Below are 22,646 nucleotides of genomic sequence, written 5' to 3' on the forward strand. Positions count from 1 at the left end.
CCGGCCCCCGCGCACTTCTTAGGCGGAGCGGCTGAGCGGAGCGTGTGCGCACGACCCCAGCCCGCCTCTTGGTCCTTGGTTCAGCGTTCGGCTGCTCTCCACGGCAATCCGCTGCCCCGGGTGGGCACCCCGAAGCATGAACACGCCTGCAACTCTGCCCCTGGGGGGCGAGGACACCACCTGGACCCCTGGGATCAACGCCAGCTGGGCTCCGGATGAGGAGGAGGATGCAGTGCGGTCCGACGGCACGGGGACAGCGGGCATGGTAACTATCCAGTGCATCTATGCGCTCGTGTGTCTGGTGGGCCTGGTAGGAAACGCCCTGGTCATATTCGTGATCCTACGCTATGCCAAAATGAAGACAGCCACCAACATCTACCTGCTCAACCTGGCCGTCGCTGATGAGCTCTTCATGCTCAGTGTGCCATTTGTGGCCTCGGCGGCTGCCCTGCGCCACTGGCCGTTCGGGGCGGTGCTGTGCCGCGCAGTGCTTAGTGTGGACGGCCTTAACATGTTCACGAGTGTCTTCTGCCTCACAGTGCTCAGCGTGGATCGCTATGTGGCTGTAGTGCACCCTCTGCGAGCTGCCACCTACCGGCGGCCCAGCGTGGCCAAGCTAATCAACCTGGGAGTGTGGCTAGCATCCTTGCTGGTCACCCTGCCCATCGCAGTCTTCGCTGACACTAGGCCAGCTCGTGGGGGTGAGGCAGTAGCTTGCAACCTGCACTGGCCTCACCCGGCCTGGTCTGCAGTCTTTGTGATCTATACTTTTTTGCTGGGCTTCCTACTCCCGGTTCTGGCTATCGGATTATGTTACCTGCTTATCGTGGGCAAGATGCGTGCTGTGGCCCTGCGGGCTGGCTGGCAACAACGGAGGCGCTCAGAGAAGAAGATCACTAGGCTCGTGCTAATGGTGGTGACTGTCTTTGTGCTATGCTGGATGCCATTCTATGTAGTGCAGCTTCTGAATCTGTTTGTCACCAGCCTCGATGCCACTGTCAACCATGTGTCCCTCATCCTCAGCTATGCCAACAGCTGTGCCAACCCGATTCTCTATGGTTTCCTCTCAGACAACTTCCGACGCTCTTTCCAGCGGGTTCTGTGCCTGCGCTGCTGTCTCCTGGAAACAACTGGAGGTGCTGAGGAAGAGCCCCTGGACTACTATGCTACTGCTCTCAAAAGCAGAGGTGGCCCAGGATGCATATGCCCTCCATTGCCCTGCCAGCAGGAGCCCATGCAAGCAGAACCTGCCTGCAAGCGAGTCCCTTTCACCAAGACCACTACTTTCTGAAAACCATTTCACCCTCCCTCAGCCCACCTGCAAGCAGGTCTGCACCACACTCTCAAGCCAGCAACTTCAAGAAAACTCCTGTTGTCACTAAGCCAGGCCCTTTCAGCAGCCTGTGTTCTGTCCCTAGGAGCCTCAGGACTCCTGCTAGCCCCTGCCTCTCCTAGGACTGACTGGCTCCAAGGACAACTCCGTGGGGGTAGGACTTCTCTGGGTTTTGGGCTAGAGTACCATCCATCCTTTCCTGGACCTCTAGCAATTTTTCAAGAGGCAGGAAGCAGGTGGTGGTCAGAAAGGGATGCCTACCCTTGTGTGACTTGTGACAGTGACTGCTTGGAAGAGCGCTGGGAGGGTGAGGTAGGCAGAGCTAGGCTCTCTGCTGTGTGGTAGCATAGGGCATACGGTGATACAGGGGAGAAGATATGATACCTCCAAGTGTTTTCCCTCTGTGTCTGTCTGAGTCTCTTGTTGCTAAATGAGATGTCTACGCAACAGCTGAAAGCATTTGCTTTCCCAAGGCAAATGTTTCCCAGTTGTCAAAGGGCCAGTAGCAGACTTCCTGCGAATGCAAATGTTTAAAGAAGGATGGTGTGGGGCGTTTTTTGAAAAAAAAAATAATTCTGATTTCTGGTCAGGAATTAAAAGGCAGAAAGGATTAAAATCTTTTTTTCCACCCTTTCCCCTGGTTGCAAGAATATGAAACCTCATTAAAGCCTAAGCTATGCTATGAGGAGGTGGGTCTCAGGAAAAGACCAGAGAACTAGGTGGAGGGGAAGTGGACTCTGTTTTGACATCAGAGGGTGACCGCAGTGAAAAGCCATCAGTGTGCCTTGTACATTAATCACAGCTCCAGTGATAGTTGCCCTGAGGAAGAGTCACAGCCTGTAAGAGCTTTACTTCTGCTTAAGCACTGGAGCAAGCCCAGCACATGCAGCATTTGGGTCAGAAGTGGCTGATCACAGCCCAGATCAGTGCAGCAAAAGATCCTGCTGACTTCTACTGAGCCATTGCTGGTGGTATTAGAACAATAAGCTAAGGGCAGGAGGAAGCACAGGGTAGTGAGCTGGGCAGCTCTCACAGCTGCGTGGTGAGGAAAGGGTTCTTTAAAAGACAATACCTGGATCCTATCATCCTAGAAAATATAGCTTTGTGTCTTCTAGGGCAATCAGCATGGGTTCTATCTAGCTGGTAGAAGGCTAATGGGGATCCAGACTGGACCAAGAGGCAGAGTGGGGCTTGAGGGAATGCCCTGCCACCCTGTGGGTTACAGTGCATCTCGGAAAGCCTGGGAGAGGCAGGAGGTGACCTTTTCTGGGCTGCTTGCCCAAAGCCATGACTTGTATGACAGTAGCAGCTGCCTGGTGTGTGGGAAATGGACAAGAAGGCTGAATTCTGGTCCCAGGCGCAAATGTCTTATAACCCAAGCACGCCACTCAGGCCAGGTCTTCAGAGTTTCAACTGGTCCTTGTAGTTTGGTGAATCTTTAGTTGATCCAGTGTTTTCTGTCATTTTTGCTATTGTTCTGTTGCTGTTGAAAAAAGATCTCATGTAACTCCAGCTAGCCATCAAGTCACTACATAGGAGCCGAGGATGGACTTGAAATTCTGATCCTCTTACCTCCACCTCCTGAGTTTTGGGATTAGATTGTGCAGCAGCAAGCCCGTTCAGTGTTGGGGTAGAACTCAGAGCCTCATGGTGGCTAGGCAGGCACTCTACCAACTGATCTATATCAGCAGTCCCACATGGTGACTCTTAGCCTCGAAGACTGAAGATTCCAACTTCCTCACTAACAGTAGAGAAGAGAAAGGCCTATGTAAGTGTGTGGACATATACCTGTTAGATTCTTACCTTCTGAAATGGTCAGCTAGCTAGATGGTCTGAAAATGACGATTGTTGTTGATTATGGGTGTCTCAAAGGTGATGTAGGAGTATGTGGAAGTCATCAGGGTCTGCTCCTCAGTTGATCTTGACTTACCTCTGAGAGAACTGCATAGCCAGGTCTCTTCTGTATCCAAGGCCATGGCTATGGGTTGGAAATCTGAATAGAGCGCTGAATTCTTTGTTTCCACTGGCATGAATACACACATGTTCACACACCTGCACAGACCATCCTTAACTTGTCATTACTCCCCACAATCATCCTGGGCATCCAGAAAAGGTCAGTTTCACCTTTACATCTTATGTCTGTAACAGTAACTTCTTGTAGTTTTTTTTTTAATTAAATTGTTTCCTTGTGCCTGGCAGAGTAGATAGCTGATAAATAGGCTTGAACTGCACTGCAAGGATCACATAGTGGAAACTTTTGGCCTTAGCAATGGGTGCAGTAGACAACAGTGTTAGGCTTTCGCCCTAGTTTGAGTGGCTCTGGAGTTCTTACTTTCAACCTTCTAAGGACTCACCCAGGCCCCAAGACATGCTTGTTTGCCTGGAAAAAGACAAATTCCATTTAAAAAATATGAGCTTTTAACAAGGATTAATCATGGCCGAAGAGCCAATAGCTTCAAGCTGGAGAAGTCACCAATGATAACAAAAAACATCAGCTTTAGCTAGCCCATGAGCAGAAATTTTAGCTTTACCACCTCAGTTTCCCACCCTTTTTCTCCATTAATTAACTTATTTATTCATTTTTACATCCTGATTGCCAATTCTTAATATATGCACAAATGGAGGGTTTGAGTTCTAGCTCTTCTGTTATGTCTAGGCACGAATCAGAAAATGTGAACCTTGAAACACTTGTCTCATAGGTTGTAAGTGGTGAATCACCCCCTCCTCTCACTCTCTTATCCTAAAAACATGACAGTACAACCTTAAATTCTGTGAGCACAGGTGTTGTAATCCTGAAACTGTGTTTGCTGAGGCAACTCTACTGTGTTAGTCAGCACCATGCCCCCAAATTCTGTTCTCTGGGTCCCTGTGCAAGGATGTGTATTCACAGGGTGCTAAGGGTGTCTCTTAGTGATTCAGCCGGCTTCCAGACAACATAGTGAGTCTGCATACCATGTCTAGAGATGCAGTTTAATGGTAGAGTGTTTGCACGTGCAGGGCCATGGGTTTTAATTTCAAGAAAACATGTGAATGGGCTCACACATGAGTGAGCACATGCACATGTACACGTGAACACACACACACACGCACACACACACACACGCACACTTCAGAAAAGGAATGTGGCTCCCCAAGCTAATACAGTAGAATCAGCCCTACTCTTACAGGAAGTACTCCTGGAACACTAAGGAGAGACTAAGGTGGTGGGGAGGCTTCTGTGTGTGTTAGTATTCAAATTGGCCTTTCTTTAGTCATTTTGTTCAAGCAGTGATATCTGTTCTTCTATTTGGATGAAAGCATCACTTGTACATGATAAAATTCACTCTTTGCATGTAAACAGCTCTCTGATGCAGTTAAGATTCTGAAGTTGCCACCCCAGTCAAGAGAGACCCTGTTTCTATTCTCATTGCCTTCTTTGTGATCTATAGCCTACAGAGATGGACCACAGGGAAGACAGGATGCAGAATTATGGTGAGGTTTTCCCTAAATCTTTAGGGGGCTGTGCCAGCTCTGGGTTTCTCCCACTATCAGGTAGAACTCAGCTCAGAGACCCAGACAGCTGCTACCTGCCCTTTAGTCTTAATCTTGGAAGAAGTGTTCTGGACTTCAGGAGTCTCCTGAACAAACTGGGACTTTAAATAGGATCCTGGGCAAAGTCATGAATTCCCTATGGACTCCGAAACCTTTTGAATACCGAACATGGAATATTGGAGAAGTGTGGTTTCCTTCCAGGCCAGGAACCCATGCTTTCTTCCTGGAAGAACAGTAAGGGTGTTCCTTTAGACGGTACCTTTGCTGCAGGCTGCCACTGCCTGCTAACTGCTAACATGAAGACAATTGTACTGGGTTTGAGTCACTCCGCTTAAGTTTATTTAAGTGACTTCCTGTGCTCTAGATGATCAGGAAAGCTGCGTCTCTCTCTAGCCCATCTGCGCCAATTTCAGTTTCTCTTGGTATCAGTGCTGGATTTCTGCAGAATCACCTTGGGGGCGGGGCAGGGTGAGACACTGATGGCAGTTAAACATCTGCAAAGAATCTCCTCTCCGATGTTTGTGGTGTATATCACATTTCAACTCTCAGGAGAGTAGGCCAGAGCGTGAAGTCAAAATTAGCATGTGAAAGAAACGAGCTGACTGAGGGGAGTAACCTCTTCCCACCAAAGCTGAGGTTATAGCAAACACACACTATGTAATGTTTAAAAGCCTTCTCTCAATGTTCTTGTCAATGAGACACAATATGGGCATGACTGAGCTACTGACCTTTCTCCCATCTCCAGCCCACTTCCTTCCCTGGAAGTGCTTTCTTCCTTAATAAACTCTTTCAGTTTATACCATGTCTGTGTGTCCCTGCCAAAATTCTCATTCTGGGACACAAGAACTTGAAAGCCCCAATAGGTGTTCATTTGGTTCCTATATCTTCTAATAAAAGTGGGAGGGCAGGGGCTACCGATATGAGAGTGAGCATCTGAATCTGTGAAAGGTAATGTCTGGTGCTCAAGGTAACTAAACCCAAGCAGAACCAGGGTGAAAAGGAAGTGAAATGAGGGTGGCCACCACAAAGCTACCCCCCCTCTCTGTCTCTCTATCTCTGTCTCTGCCTCTGTGTGTGTGTGTGTGTGTGTGTGTGTGTCTGTGTCTGTGTCTGTGTATCTGTATGTCTGTGTGTGTGTATGTGTCCTGAGAGGCAGAAGCCAAGGCCATGCTGGTGACATGAGTCCACCGATGGAGATGCAGACAAGTGGCAGGGTTCTGCCACTATCCTATAACTTCCTGTCACAACAGATTTCCTTAAGGTTGAAGTTTAAAGACAGACATCCCCAGCCTGTGGTCCAAGTGGAACAGTTGTCACAAGGTCCAACTTTGAGTTCTGAAGCTTTTTCCCAAGATCCCTGAAACCCCTCATCTGTCTGCCCCCATCCCATTTCAAGCAGGCATGACTTGAGGGAACAGACTCCACAGCCTCTTTTGTGTTTTGCAACCATTCTTTCAAAACAGGCTGCAAAAAGATTTGATTCTGTTAGGATATAATGTTAAAACAATATTTAGCTTTTTGTGGGTGAGGAAATCAATTGTTTGCTTATGTCTGAACCTGCTGACCAAGAGAAAAAGGAGGAAGGACCCACTTGAAGCAAAAAGGTAATGCTGAGCCAGGCATTCATTATTCTATTGGGGGGTGGGGGAAGCAGATCTGGGTGTGGCCTGTGTCATTCTATGTACTACAGGCAAAGGTCAGATGTTTCTGAGTACCACCCTCCCACAACCTGTGTTGTTTGTAAATTCAGTATACTGATACTACAGTTAGTCCAAGAACAGCATTAGAGATCCTGGCCTTGTCCACAGCAAAGGATTATTCACAATCACACACACACACACACACACACACACACACACACACACACACACACACACGAGGCCTGAAGACAGTTTCTCCTTTAGTCGTCTGAAAGCATGTTCTCTCCCCTCTGTGATGTCTTTGGAGCAGCGGATGTACAGAGATCTCTATAGCTCCCACCCCATTGATGACACTTTTAAGTCGAGAGTGATCTAGAGCTGGTGAAGCATGGATTTCCTGGATTCGGCAGGGTCACGCTTGCCCTGTAAACATCTCCCTCCTTAAACTGTAGCCAGCACCCCCAAATTTCACCCGCACAGTTCCCTCAGGGCTGACAGCACCCTTGCAAAGTGGCTATACACCCTTAAAGGTCATTCTTGCTCTGGCTTGCACTTGCTTCCATGATGTTCCCCATTCCAATGTAACCTTTTCTTATTCATATGAGCATCTATCAGTGCAGTGTCCCCACACTAACAGTTATTAAGCATGGTCTATATGCCAGAAGCTGCTTGCTTTCTTTTCACTCCTCATGCAAGCACAGCGAGGCAGCACTGCTGGCTCCCACTCAGACATTAGAGGGTAGTAATGTAAACCCCCAAATCAGGCTGGGGTCAGATTAAGATGTCTGCGATCCCATGTTATCTCCCCTGGCTGCTAACAGGACAAAAATATTTAGAAATATGTAAATAGTCTAGAAGTTTCTATTCTCTTTCTGAACGATTTTTAATCCTGGCATGCTTCTGATGAAACACCTGCCTCACTAACGATGCTCCCCTTCCTCTGGACTCCTGGGCCCATCCATTTGGGCTCACCTTGCTTCTCACAGATCACTAGAATGCATGATGAAATCTCCATCAGTGGGGTCAAGACAAAGCTCCTTGTTGCACAACTGTGAGGACCTGAGTTAAGACTCCCCCAATCCCATAGAAAATCCTGACATAGTGGTATTCGCCTGCAATCCCAGTGCTAAGAAGTAAGGGAGATAGGCAGACCCCGAGGGCCTCATCTACCTGAAGGCAGGGAGATCCTGATTCAATGAGAGGTCCTGTTTCAATAAAGTAAAATAGATAAATAATGGAGAAGTAATTTAGGAGGGTACCCTGATGTTGACTTAGGACCTCTGCAGGTGCCTACGGGGGTGAATACACAAGTACAACCTATCCCCAATACACACACACACACACACACACACACACACACACACACACACACACACCACACGCGCACACACACACACACACACACACACACACACACACACACGCCTATGTCTGCCCACAGTAACAGTTCGTGCCAACACTGAGAATTTCTGCCATGCCTGGATGTCTAAAATTATCTAATTGTCTTATTTAGCTGTCTTTTCTCATGTTTGCCTCCTGGGAATTTTCACATTCCAACATGTAAAATTCAGACAGCTCAATCATTCCACAGAAAGGGGACCCAAGAGATCAGTGTCACAAAGACAGTGATGCTTGTCATTGCCAGCAGAAATGACGATGGCTTCACAGCGCCTTAAATGACACCTTGGCATTCAGAAATAATACATGAATTCGAGCCGTAGACCTCTCATGACAAAGTTGAGTTTTACATGCCAGATAACAGGCAATAATGACGCACACACAGAATGACCCTCAGTTGGGAGGCTAAAGATTCCCTCAGATCCTAGAGTGTGTCTGAAAACACAGACACGAGGCCTCCAATATAAGGTTGCTACGGTCATACACATAAAAAAAAAATATCTGTGCATACAAAGGTAACAAACTCCTGTTACATGGAAAAGAGCCTCCTCTTGGAAGGCAACGTCAGAGATTGGGCGGCCTATTGGTAGGCCGTAAAGATGCAGTCCAGCCTGGAATGTATCTCCTGCAGTTGGCATTGTTTCTGAGTATAAAATAAGATTTAAAAATGAAGGGACTTGGAGGAGAGAAAGGAAGGAGACACCCATCGGTACATTGTAATCTATTTATTTTATACACGTGACGTCATAAGCAAAGGCTTTGCTTGTGTTCTAGCTAAACTCCAATAAATAAATATGTACAGATATGCTGAGCCTACAAAACAGTAAAGAAAACCTTTTCTTCACAAAAGATACACATATGATACATTTGTTCCTTACACTGACATATGAACTCATTCCTAGCTTACTTAAAACAAAACCCTTCTGGACTCTGTATGCCAATATCTAGAGGCATGTACCTGGTCCTTTTATTTTATCCAGAAAGCAAAGCTATGCAGAGAAAATTCCTCAGTTTCTTTATTAAAAAATGGCCTGCATATGGCCTGCTACTTATTATTAAGTGACATTTAAATGTTCTCAAGAAGTTGGAAACTCTTTAGACCAGTTGTCCTGAAATGACTGGACAATGCCCTGTGGATGTTGTCAAAATGCAGCTTCTTATGAACTGGCTCACTGGGGTGGGAGTGGGGTAGGGTGGGGGTTAGGATTTTGCAATTCTAGCCAGATCCCAAGGGAGGTCCCAATTCTTGTGTATAGGCCAGGGCTAGTAGATCTCTCTGAAGTACAAGATATCGTTCCAGAGTTTCATTAAAGCAAAGTCCCATCTAGTCACCCCCCAGACTCCTTTCCCAAGTTGCCATATCTCCCTAAGCAGCACATTGCTTTTATTTTGGGACTACAAATGGCAAACACAGTGGAGAGTCAGCCAGGCACGAAGCATACAGCTCAAGCTTTACTGGAAGATGCTTCCATCCATCCGTCTCAGATATGTCCAGGCTAAGGACCACATACATTCTTGGATAGCTATGAATGTGGCCCAATATGTCTGAAGATGGCAATGTCCTATTGGAATGTCAAAGGGTTGGACAAAGGATCCTCTGCACATTTGAAACACTGTCAAAAATTAATAACACTGTAGAAGCCGGCATAAAAAGTTTAATAATTATTACCTCTTTTGTCATTCTAAATAAAAAAAAAACAACAGCAACAATCATAAAACCCAGGCTCACCCTTTCAAAAACAAAGATTAAAAAAAATCAAAACCCTACTTCCTTGAGTTTAAATTCTGTGATATTCCAGCACTATTAACTAGTTAGTGTTCAGTTGAAACATTTTAACTTTTGTTTAAATTCTTTTGCTCTGGTTACCTGAAATCCCCGATTAAATTGCCAAAGCTAGCGAAAAAAAATATTTTTCTGCGTTTAGTGTTTTTTTTTTTTCTGTTTCACATAAGAGTTTGGAGACAAGGGTAAAGGCAAACTATGATCAGGTTCGGGGAGGAGAATGATGGAGAGGGGGAGGGGAGGGAAAGGAATGGAGGGACACAGAAAAGGGTGAGGGACTGGAGACTTACAAGCAGAATAAAGCTGAAGGGAAGAAAATACTAAATACTTTTAAAAAAATAAATATCTGGGTCATCTCCAGTCCATAGGGTCAAGGTTTGCCTCCAAGCCTACAGATCAGCAGCACCCACACATCCTGCACCCCGAGGTGAGGGACTGGGACACTCTGGGATCTTCACTGTATTTGTCACCTCCGCCCAGTTGTCCAGTCTCTACTTGGAAGAAACTGGGCTCTCCGGCTTCAAGTCCTCCCTACCCTCGCTTGTCATAAGAGGATGAGCTCTTCTCTGGTTATTATACCAGCCAGAATGCTTTTACATTGCCAGAGAGCACAGCTGGGAGGCTGAAGAGAGAGAAAGGAGAGGTACAGAGCCCGGAAAGACAAAGGCCACCTTGGTCTCTGGAGTAAATCCCTCAGAACTTCTGCAGCGTCCGATCAGTCCTCACGTGCTGCAGTACTACCTCCTTGGCTGAAGAGGTACACTTGTACTCCAGCTCTGCGCGAGCAGTGCCCTGCTTCTTGCGCAGGTGACAAAGAAGCGCCAAAAGCGCCACCACCAGGGACAGGCTGGCAATGGAGATCCCAATGAGCACACCAGAGTGCATTGGTCTTGCAGAAGGGGGAACTGTCGAAGAGACTACCGTCGGATTGCTTGATGGGTGCTCCCCAGAGCCACCATCCTCTGAGTCCTCCAGAACAGGGATGGGGTCACAGTCCTTGCTAATCTGACCAGCAAGGGCTGTGTCAGGTCCGCAGATGCACTCATAGGAGCCAGGAAGGTTTCGACATTCATTGGTGAGGCATTCGCCTTGACTGCACTCATCAATGTCTGTGCATATGGAACCCTCGTCCAGGATGAAGCCCTCAGGGCATTGACAAAAGCTTGGGGAGTTGGGGTCACAGTCTGCTGGGCACGAAGTTTCATTGCAGAACATTTCGCACCTGTCGGGATCATCCAGCTTAGGTGCGAAGCCCTCAGCACAGATGCAATTGTAGTGCGTGGAGTTTACTGGCTGGCACTGATACTCGCATTTAGATCTGAAGCACGGATCCAGTTGCTCCACGCACTCTCCGTCCACCAACTCATAGCCATCATAGCAGCGGCATTCGAAGCCGCCCTCGGTGTTAGAACAGAGCTGAGGGCATGGATTGGGCCCCTGCTTACAGTCATCCACGTCCTCACACCGATGTCCGTCTGCCGCCAACTGGTAGCCTGTTTCGCACATACAGGAATAAGAGCCTGGCACATCAGAGTTGTTGACGCAAAAATGCTGGCAGAGTTCGTTGCACAATTGAGCCACAGGTTTTGCGCACGAACGGCCATCAGCCTGCAGGTCCCCGCCGCTGGGGCAGACGCATCTGGGTCCGTTAGCGCTCCTGTTGCACATGTACTCGCAGCCACCATTCTCCACGCTGCAGTTCCAAGCTCCTGTCACTTCCCGAGTCCAGTGTCCCTCTGAAGTTCCGGGCAGGGCCCTGCACACCAGCTCCAAGCCAAAGGGCGCCACGGTAGCAGAACTGCCTATCGGCAGCGTCTGAAAATCCGCGCCGCTGACCCCCAATGGGGTATTGTAGGTGCTAGAGATGTGGGCACCCTCAGGATCTCGGGTATTCACCCGTAAAGGCCTGCAGAAAGCTGCGAAGTAAAACTCGCAGAGAAAACCCTTGGTCTCGTTCTCGCACGGCTTCTCTTCCCAGGCCGGCTCGCCTGGTGCAGCTTCTGTTGCTGTTGAGACCGTGACGCACAGCGGACCGCAAAGTGGAGGCGACTGGTCGTTGGGCCGCGCCCACCTGCTGTAACTGGTGTGGTTATCCCCAGTAACCCACTGGAAGCCGCGCAGGGGCCCGAGATGCACCGGGTCACCACAGCCCTGAGGGAGCTGTAAACCGATCCAGGGCCGTGAGTCCATACTACTGTCGCTCACCAGAAGGGAGATGACATCCGCAGCCACCGAGGAGCGCACTGTCATCAAATGTCCCTGCAGGCGCTGGCAGGCCTGGCTGGCATCGAGGAAGGTCACGGGGTCCTGGAAAAGCGCGAAGCACTCATTCCCCACGCATTGACTGCCTTTGGGCTGCAGCTTGGCTAGTGCAGAGATCCCCAGGCCAGCTGGAGCCAGCACACCCAGAAGGAAAACCCCAAGCATGCTGTTCAGGAGAACACCGTGCAAGCTACGAGAAAACGCTAGCACTGCGATGGTGCAGGCACCCAGTCCCGGCAGAGGGTTTCGTACGTCTGCGGCGACAGCAGTTAGCCTCTGTCTCAGCCTAGACTTTTCTAGCCCAGGTTCGTAGTCCCTGCGAGGCAGCCTCTGACATGCCACTCAGCTGAGGCTCCAGTTTATAAATGCGCGGCCCTCCCTCTCTGGAGGTTCGGGAAAAGGAAGGAAGTGCCTAGTGGGAAGGGCTGATGCTGCGTTCTCGGATTACTGGGTTCTCCGGACGCCTTGTGCCCGCCCTCCAGCCTGGGATCACCTCTGTGCGAAGAGTTAAAAACACTGTCTGGGCGTAGGGAGGCCCTAGGGCGTGGCCTGCAGGCGCCACCACAGAACTGAATTGTGTCAGCAAGTCGACAGTTCCCGTCCCAGACTCTCCGGTATAGCCCACGGGTAGCCTGTCTTTAAACCTCTACACACGTACACAAGCAAACGCACACGTACACACACACACTTCCCTATAGATGCTACCAGAGTTTGGAGGATGGCCTGGTAGTTGGGGCAGGGGGGAAAAAAAGGAAGAGTCTGGTAGAGGGTGTGTCTGAGACTTGCAAGACTCTGAGAAGGATTAGCTAGATCCCTGATGGGAGCTCAGGAAGCCTGGCTGCTGTGACTAGCAGAGGGGTTGGGTCCCAAATGACCTTAGAAGAGGCCGGGAAATTATACTAGGGCAGCAAGAGGATGGAGTGGTCTAATAACCTCAAAGCCTTCTCCATTCTTCTCCATTCTGACATCTGGACAGCAATCCCCTGATCTTGGGCAGGCATCGCCAAGGCCAGACCCTATCTAGTTGCTTGAGAATGTCGTGCAAGTGTTGTATGGGTTCAGAGATCAGGGCCCCCTTTCCCACTTGAATTCCTCCAGAATTCTCTGGGAAAGGTGTGTTGCGTTCCTTTGTTCTGGTTTTGTTCTGTTTCGTTTTCCTCCAAACCTATCTCAAACCCCTTAGTGAAACTGGCCCGGGACCACAGCAAGGAGGTGATATGAGCTACAATGGATTCTACTTGGTTCCTTTGGAGGTGATCACTTCCATTGTCATTTGAGAGTCTCAAAAGATAGAGATGCCTACAGTCCATTTGCTCACAATCGGCACTGAAGAGGAGGGTCCTGTGGGCAGCTGGGAGGGGCGGATGGAAATCTGTCACTTAATGACTTATCCGCTTAAGCACTCACCAAGAATGGGGAGGGCTGTGTCCAAATCAAAGCTTAGCCACCTCGTCCCCACCTCCCTCATCTTCCCTACTCGCGCCCTACACCCCGCGGCTGTCACTTCCACCCAACTGCCAGGAGGCGGTGCTGTTGAACTCTAGACCAATCCAAGGACAGTGGTGCATTACTATAACTGCTACTGAGAAGTGTGGGCTGCCTGGAGCCTAGCCTGAGGTTAGGAAATTCGTCTGTGGGAAGCCCTGCGTAGTTCCCACGACTTACTAATAAATAGCTTCTCTGATCCAGTACAGCTCAGACTTTAGATGAGAACAGAAGGCTGTGATGTCCTCGTGTGGAGAAAACATACACGGATGGACCTGTGGCCAAGAGGGTGGGATGAAAGCACTGAAACAGTAAAAAGAAGCAGGTGAAACATCCTCCATCTGCTTGCCTATGAGGGACTCTGGCTCTGTCAAGCCAGAGCTGAAACCGGTACAGTCCACCATCCCATTGGCTGAACTTGTCTTTATTGGGTCAAAGCTGCCTCAGCTCTCAGTAAGGAAAACACCAGAGCAGTGAATGGATGCCACTCTTTTAAGTTCTGGGAATGAATACGGTTACACCTGGGTCCTGGGAAAGAGAAGAGAATGGCCAGGGATTGGACAGTGGAGATAGCCTTTAGAGGAGGAAGCAGCTTTCTCATGTGGGATGGGACCTCCAGGGGCACTGTTCAGAGTAGGGATATCGGATAGGTAGAAGACAACAGGGCATGGACCAGCTGGACTGTCTGCAGAGTGTGAACTAGTGGGATTGATTACTCAGTGCTGAGAGCACAGAATTAAAAGGTGGTTACCCTCCTGATTCGGGAATTCTCAACATGCTAGCTGTCTTAATTAGAGTGTCTTTGGCTGTGATAAAACACCATGACCAAAAGCAACTTTGGAAGAAAGGGGTTTATTTCATCTTACTGCTTAAGGTTCATTATCCAGAGGACTCAGGGTATGCATCTAAGGGCAGGAGCTAACACAGAGGGCATAGCGGAGTGCTGCTTACTGTCTTGCTCCTCGTGGCTTGCTCAGCCTGACTTCTTATATCACCCAGGACCACCAGCCTAAGAGTGGCACTTCCCACAAGGAGATGGGCCCTCCCATATCAGTTATCAGTCAAGAAGGTGCATCATGGGCTTACCTACAGGCCAATCTGCTGGAAGAATATTTGCAACTGAGGTTCTCTTCCTCCCAAATGACCACCTTGTGCCAGTTTGGCATGACTAACCAGCACAGCAGCCCTGAGTATGGGTAAAAACTGGTTGGAGTCTTGGAGGGATTCACCTCCATCTTTGGTGGCTCTTGATGACAAAATGTTTCCTAGGGAGATGCAACACACATGCCTACTCACCCTAGATAGGGAACCCATGACAGACCAGATTATGGATACCCCCAAAGTCCAACTTGGTAAACCAGTGTTTTTACTTGGATTTCTTACTAGTGCAGAAATGACTCAAACACAGGCAGGCTGCCTCACAAAAGCCCACCTCAGCGTGTATGACAGCTCACAAAGCTAGCAACCTAGAGAACATTGCATGACCTGCAGGGAACTCAACAATTTGGAGAGTGTCCTTTCCAGGTAACTCTGTTGTTCTAAACCTCTTCCAAGCAGTTAGCTGATTTGATCTCAAAGTCTTGACTCCACTCATCTGAAAGGGACTCTCAGCTTTTATTGCTTATTCTGGCCAGAATTAGCCTAGTAAATTTAGTTACTTTCAGGGACTTCCTGAAACTATTTCTAGTTGTCTACTTTCTTGTTTAAGGAGCTTCCCTGCAGAATGGAATGTTTTAATCTAGGAGGAAACTGTTAACAATAGTGGTGGGGAGTCTAATGGAAAATGTAACCACACTATTGCAAAGTGTTGGGACTTCTACACAGAAAACTTAGTGATGGGAGAGGTTGTCTAGGTACAAATAAAGGGGCTCTGGTCCTTCCATATCAGAAACAATGCCATTTCTACAATGTCTTGCAGACAGCAGGTGGATATGGCATGAGCTCTCCTATTCACCATCACTTTACCTCTGTCCCTAAGCACATGTTGCATGGCCTTCCGAGGCTCCCCCTCCGATACTGCAGCTTCCCTCTTCAGTCACTGCAGTACTGAAGGCTCTTCTGCATGCTTTAAACTGCTTCCCATTGAATGACTTTTCCAGACCTCTGTAGACCCTGGCTTCCTATTTCTATTGGATGTGTGACACACCCATCTCCCTCTCCTAGGTTTATTCCTCACTGTGCCAACTCCGATCATACAGCAACTAAGGTATTTTACTGCTGAGACCATCTCTTCAAAGAGCATCGTGTCCTACATACTGATTCAAAAGCCACTTTTTCACCCTTACTCTTCCAGATATCCCTGAGTCATTTGCACTCTTGACCTTTTCTCACTTTCAAGTCTTCTTCTATAATGTTTAACATATGTGATCCTGCTCTCCTATGAACAACTTCTCTAGTCTTGCTGAGCCCACCAAGGTTACCACTTCATAATGGTTATCACTTCTTAGAGTCAGCCTCTGTTCCTGAACTCCTCACTCTCTACTGTACTACTCGGGAGACTGCAGAGGAAGTGTCCCAGAAGTGTTCTCCAACCCAGTTTTGTTCTGTGCCACCATTTGAGCCACCCGGTTTGAAACTACCTTCTTATCTTTTGTCTTAGGCTTCATTAGTTTCTTTCTTGTCCCATTCCTTCTCAAACTTCACTGTTCCTGACATAACTCTTTATGTTGAGACAACTGGATTCCCAACTTTTTCTACTCCTCAGCCCATGCCACCTAGATCCTCCTACTCCCTCAACGTTCCTCACCATAAGTTCAGAGATCCTTGAGCTCCTTTCTGCTCACTTTCTCACTGAAGGGATTCCTTGCCTCTATTCCCTGGCCACAAAGGAGGGTTTGCATTCAAGAATACTAGGCTGAGATTTGGAGCCAGATTTGGCTCTCTACACACAGTTTCAGTGACCAATGTACTTCTGGGCTCAATGACCATTAAAAGTCCTGGCAAGAGAAACTTCTAATAGTGTCAGAGAAATGCCACATTCCTCTCTCTTCCAGTCTCAGATTCTCAGCTCTTCCTCTGTTAGGAAAACCCTCCTGTTCATCCCAATCTCTGTCTTCCACAAATGTTGCCTTTTTCTAAGTCTCCGTTGACAAGCTGCCGCATCAAGTGTTTCTAAGTAAGGAAAGCAGAGGTGATCTCTCTGCAAGCTTCCTCCACATCTTTCCATTTTCTGCTCCTTCCCAGCTCACTCAGTCACCTGTGGATCCCATCACCTTTTGTAACACTTACCCTCTGGCTTCCTGGGGTGAGTCATGGCCCTTGTACCTCTTTGTATCCCTCTCACCTAATGTCTTGATTTGCGCAGTCACCTCCCAGGGGTGACTGAGCTTATGCATGCTTTATGGTTAAGTGCATTTCTTCAAATTTACCTGCAAAGCCTTTGGATAATGTAGAGTACAGACTTCGGAGCTAAATTGACTGGACTTGAGTCCTCCACCATTTGCAAGATTTTTCCTTTTTTAATTTTAAGACTTTGCAAGTAACTTCCCATTTCTCTAGCGCTCCGTGTTTCAATTTCCTCAATTGGATGACGAGAATAGTACCGTGAATGCATAATGAGAACTAACTGAATAGGTTATGTGTGGAAAGCATTCGCTAAAACTGAACTATAATGAACTCCCAAATTTTAGCTAAAAAATAATTACACATGCCCCTGAAATTTGAGTTCAGCCACTAATTGTTTCCAGTTCTCATCATGGTTCCAGCTCCTCACTAAAGAGTCATTGTCTATTGGATTAAATTTAGTGTAGCCAAGCATTTTTGCCAATTATAACAATAATTTTGAAAAAGAAACCCAAAGAAACAAAGGAGGCATAAAGAAACAACTGAAGATGTTCAGTGTATGGGACCTTGAGTCCCAGTCCACACTTGATATAGCCACTATTAAACATTTATCTTTCTAAATGTGGAAATCACAACCCAAAGAGAATAAGTAACCCCAAAAGTCACACAGTTAATAGATGATGAAATGAGCCTGTTTGGATAAAAAGATCTAGAATGTGGAAGACACCTGAGGCCTAAATTTGTAAGATGTCAATTACTTTGGCTCATTTGATTACATATCTAATTGTCAGAGACATCCACAGAGGTACAATACCTGAAGTGCAGGAGGTTTTACACTTACAATGATCATTGATTTTTTTTTTTTGAAAACAGTTGTTTCTTATACAGGATTCATTATTGGTGAAAATTTTATCACAGGTTCCCATGATCCTTCTAGAAGTCTGGCTTTTTAGTTGGGGATTTCTGTTTAATTCTATAGAGGAAGCATAAAAAACTACTTGCCAGTGAATAGACTTTAGACATCTATACTCAAGGCAGACATACTTGATAAAGACATCAAGCTTAGCCCAGAGTCTGAAGGGGGCTTCAAAAAGCATTGTGCCTACCCATCCCCCACCTTCATCATATTTTATAAGCTGTTACTAGTGGGATACAGACATAAAAATTAAGTGTCTGTGGCTATGTAGTGATATATCAACTCATAGGCAGGGACATAACTGCTATTTCAGAAAACATTCAGTGAGCAAGCAAAGGGAATATTTTACTAAGTCCTGGATCTTAATCCAGCTTTCTTCAAGAAACAAGGTAACTGAACAATTCTTTATTGATCCACTGTAGATGAATATATGCTGACTTTGTAAAATACTTACAACTAATACCACGCTTAAGAGTAAACACTGAAAACTTTCCCCTCGATGATTGTGAGCAAAACAAGGATATCTGAGCTTGGTACTTCTACTCTGAGCTGTACTGCAGTAACTAACAGCTGAGTTTGCATGTCGTAGGATATAAGATCAATGTACAATGCCAATTGAATTTCTGTATAGAAGTGATGCAAAACTGAAAGTTAAATTCATAGGAAAATTTCTTTTAGAGTAGTATCAAAATGAATAAAATACCATGAATTAACATAATAGAATTATAAATATATATTCTAAAACAATAAGGCAATATTAAAATAAATTTTAAAAGATGTAAACAAACCCAGTGGCCGTGGCAAAGGGGGCAGTGTTCTCCAAAGTTATCCCCATATTCTATGCATTACCTATCAAAAACTTCAGCTGATTATTTTTAGCATGTAACCTGTAATTCACACAGTTGCAAAATGAAAACCCAAAAATCCTGGGAGAAAAAGGATCAATGAAGGAAGATTCATGCTTACTCCTTTCAAAACATAACAACACTATTCAAAGCTATAGCAAGAAAAGCTTGGATATAGGGAGCTAAATCAGTGGGTTAGAATGAAGAATCTAAACTTAGCACATTATGGTTAGTTGATTCCGATGAAAGAATCAAATTATTATGTGGGGTTAGATAATCTCTTTGGGGGCTGGAAAGATGGCTCAGCAGATAATTGCTCTTCCAGAGAAGCCAAGTTCAATTCCCAGCACCTACATAACAGCTTAAAACTGGCCATAACTTCAGTTCACGGATTAAATGCTCTCCCCCTCTGGCCTTTGTGGGCACCAGTCATAAACATGGTACACAGACATACATACAGGCAAAACACACATAATAATAAATAATTTATTAAAGAATAACCTCTTCAACAAATTATGGTGGATAAACTAGAAAGCCATGTTAGGTAGGACTAGAACTCTGCCTTACTCTATATCTGAAAAATAGTTTTTAAAAACCTGAACAAGAACATGAAAACTGGAAAATCTATAGGAGAAATTACATATATAAATCTTTGTAAAGTTTATGACTATGGAATGATTTGTTGGCTTGACACCCAAACCACAAACAACAAAGAAAATACTCATTGAGTTAAAAACTTATATTTCATAGAAAACAGACACCCACATATTGGAAGAAAATATTTACAAGTCAAACTTATAAACAGCTATTTCCCTGGCTACGTAGGAAGCTATTGAAAGTCAATAACAACACAGCTAACTCAACTACAATATGAACCCCAAGCACATGAAAACATCCTCTATAGCGCCAGGTAGCAGATCAGTGCAAATCAAAACTACAGTGAGATACCGATTTACACTGCATAAAGATGGCTGCAATTAAAAACGCAGATAATAAAAGCTTAGGAAAACGCTGAGAGATGACAATCTTCCTGTAAGTGGGAGTAGAGAAAAGCAATGTTGCAGCTGTGTTGGGAGGTAGCTAGCAGTGCCTCAAGTTGGTAAACAGATACCAGGAGAAATGACTACATTTCCACCTAAAACTTGTACATCCATGTTTATAACTGTATCATTATCAATAACTAAGTAGCACAAAGAACCAAAGGCCCACAGATGGATGAATGGGTGGATACAAAGTAGGATGTGGACACATGGGATAGTTCTTGGCAATAGAAAGGCATGAAGGCCTGACTCATGCCATGATGGGGGGGGGGGTAAACTTTAAAAATTATGTACTAAATAAAAGACATGTTTCACAAATGACCACTTATTGTATAATTCCATTTTTTGTGAAATTCCAAAAGAGAAAAATCTGGAGGCGCAGGGAGTATTATGGTGACTGCTAATGGATACACGGTTTCTTTAGAGGATGGTGATAACCTCTGAAAATTGATTGTGGTAACAGTCACCCTTCTAGGTGACTGTGCTGAAGGCCATTGACTTGCTCATTGTAAATGAGTGTATGGATCACATCTCAGTAGAGCTGCTTTTAGAAAGGATATATTTTGCTAATTACTAAGGAATAATAGCAGAATAATAACAGAACATGAACCCGGCCAAGAGCAGCCTCAAGCTTTTCTCTTGGTACTAGGACCTTCACAGTATGATGTAGAAAATAAAACCTACAACCATCTCTCCATCAATGGAACTTAGCAAAGAGAAGCTCAGCAGATTTCTGCATAAGTCAAAAGAGGCTCACAAATGCCTGGTGAGCTGCGTGGAGTCTGGTATCCTGTGTGGTCTGTGATGCAACTAGACAGGACATTGTGTAAGGTAGATTCTGGCAGACTACCACCTTGGTGTCAGTTAGTCTCCTCATGGGTTCACTCCTAGAAAAAGAGTCTTCAAAGAAATCAGGAGCCTTGAGGAAAACAGCAAGAGATCCACAGAAGCCAAGGCACCTTTCTGAAACACTTATCTACTGGGCACAGTAGTATATTATAGGCTGATAGTTGATGATTGTGAGGTAAGAAGCAATTGTTCCATGAACCATCTATCACAAGTGGATGAAGCCTATATTGCTGATACCAAGAAGTGCTTGCTGACCGGAGCCTGATACAGCTGTCTCCTGAGAGGCTCTGCCAGAGCCTGACCAATACAGATGTGGATACTTGCAGCCAAACATTGGACTGAGCACAGGGACTCCAATGGAGGAGTTAGGGGAAGGACTGAAAGACCTGAAGGGGTTTGTAACACCAAAGGAAGAACAACAATATCAACCAACTAGACACCCCAGAGCTCCCAGGGACTAAACCACCAACCAAAGAATACACACAGAGGGACCCATGGCTCCAGCTGCATATGTGGCAGAGGATAGCTTTATCTGGCATCAATGAGAGGGGAGGCCCTTGGACCTGTGGAGGAGGCTTGATGCCCCAGTGTAGGGGATTGCTAGGGTGGTGAGGCGGGAGTGGGTGGGTGGGTGGGTGAAGAAGCACAGTCATAAAAGCAGGGGGGGGAGGGAACGGAATAGGGGGTTTGTGGAGGGGAAACTAGGAAGGGAGATAACATTTGAAATGTAAATAAATAAAATAACCAAGAACAAAAGAAAATAAATATATCTACTAGAATACAGAATTCCAAAGGGAAATCATTCATATTGAAATGTATTCAAATAAAGCAAATTTCCGCCAGCAAATAAATCCTGTTTTTAAAAAAAAATGCAAAAACTATTGAAAGTGCAATGAAACCTGTTAAAACCTTAAAAGACAGGGGGAAACTAAAACACCTCCCCACAAATCTATGAAGAAACACAGAGAGGGCTCTTTCTAGATATTGTAGTGAGAAAGGTATGTCTGTCTTTCTGTTGTTCAGCTCCCTGATGGTATCATTGAGCTCTACCTCAAAGAAGATGGTCTAGTCCGTCAGTTTTCAGAAAGATCTTCATCCTATCCCTGAGGCAAAGCACCCAGCACACGGTAGACTCTTTCCAGATGTTGTAGGCAGACAGGGTGCCACTATCTTTCAGCTGCTTGCCAGGAAAGATTAGCCTCTGCTGACCAAGGAGGATGCCTTACTTGTCCTAGTTCTTTGCCTTGACATTCTCAATGGTGTAACTGAGCTTGCTCTCCACAAGTGCATCTCTTTGAGTGTTTTTTTTTATCTCCATCATTTCAAACTGCTAGCCTATGTAAATAATATCCCCAGAGATCTGCAACAACACAGATACCTGTGAATATCTAGGATTCACACTGCTGGTAGACCAGGTCCTGTCTACACTTCTAAGGGATGTGCTGACTCCTCCTCCTCTTTCTCTTTCTTCTCTTCCTCACCTTCACCTTCTTCGTCTTCTCCTCTTCTTTCTCCTTTCCCTTCTTTCTTGACCTTTTCCTCCTTTCTTCCCTACACCTTTCCGTCTTTCTCTTCCTTTCCCTCCTCCTCTTCTTCCTGTTTATGCCTCCTTGTTCCTTTCCTTTCTTCTCTTCTTCCTCTTCTTTATGAATGAAAAGATACATAAGTTTCATGTAAAGATGAATGAAAACAAAAATGTATTCATTGTCATTTCAAGTTAACAAAACTTCAAAATTCAGAACCTCTCTCTCTCCCTGTTTCTCTCTCCCTGTCTCTCTCTCTCTCTCTCTCTCTCTCTCTCTCTCTCTCTCCCTGTCTCTCTCTCTCTCTCTCTCTCTCTCTCTCTCTCTCTCTCTCTCTCTGTGTATTAAAACCTCTGTAGCTTTTTCAAAGTACATTTGTGCCATGTCATGTTCTCACTCAGTCTGCACACCATGCTTCTCACAGATCTTATTTTAATTTGAAACACAATGCATGTTTACAATGAAAATGTTCTTCCACTCAGCAGCACTACCCTGGAACCCAGCCCTTAGAGAAGAGCCAAAAGATTCAGAAGTGTTATTTGAAAAATGTCAAATGTGGTTTGACTTCTAGCAAGCATTTCCTGGGATAAGTTTAGGGCTCTAGTGCAAACAGCAAATGAGGCTTAAACATCAAGCATGTGTAGAGAAAAATGACATATTTTGCTAGAAGAAGGCATGTAAAAAGGAAACTATCTTGATTATGATAAAAGAATAATTTAATGTGGACTTTAAATATATTAAAAGTGAGAAACCAAACAA

At 45.9% G+C, this 22,646-nt stretch overlaps 2 protein-coding genes across 2 annotated transcripts; one reads left to right on the plus strand and one right to left on the minus strand.

Moving 5' to 3' along the window:
* The first annotated feature begins 78 nt into the window (after positions 1-78).
* Sstr4 (somatostatin receptor 4) lies at positions 79-1,942 on the plus strand. The gene has a single exon (NM_013036.3). It carries the CDS (start codon positions 137-139, stop codon positions 1,289-1,291), a length of 1,155 nt encoding a protein of 384 aa, NP_037168.1. The 5' UTR covers positions 79-136; the 3' UTR covers positions 1,292-1,942.
* Positions 1,943-8,612: 6,670 nt separating this feature from the next.
* On the minus strand, positions 8,613-12,265 carry Thbd (thrombomodulin). The gene has a single exon (NM_031771.2). It carries the CDS (start codon positions 12,110-12,112, stop codon positions 10,379-10,381), a length of 1,734 nt encoding a protein of 577 aa, NP_113959.1. The 5' UTR covers positions 12,113-12,265; the 3' UTR covers positions 8,613-10,378.
* Positions 12,266-22,646: the final 10,381 nt, after the last annotated feature.

Source organism: Rattus norvegicus, chromosome 3, assembly GCF_036323735.1.
Source record: "Rattus norvegicus strain BN/NHsdMcwi chromosome 3, GRCr8, whole genome shotgun sequence".
Lineage (NCBI taxonomy): Eukaryota > Metazoa > Chordata > Mammalia > Rodentia > Muridae > Rattus > Rattus norvegicus.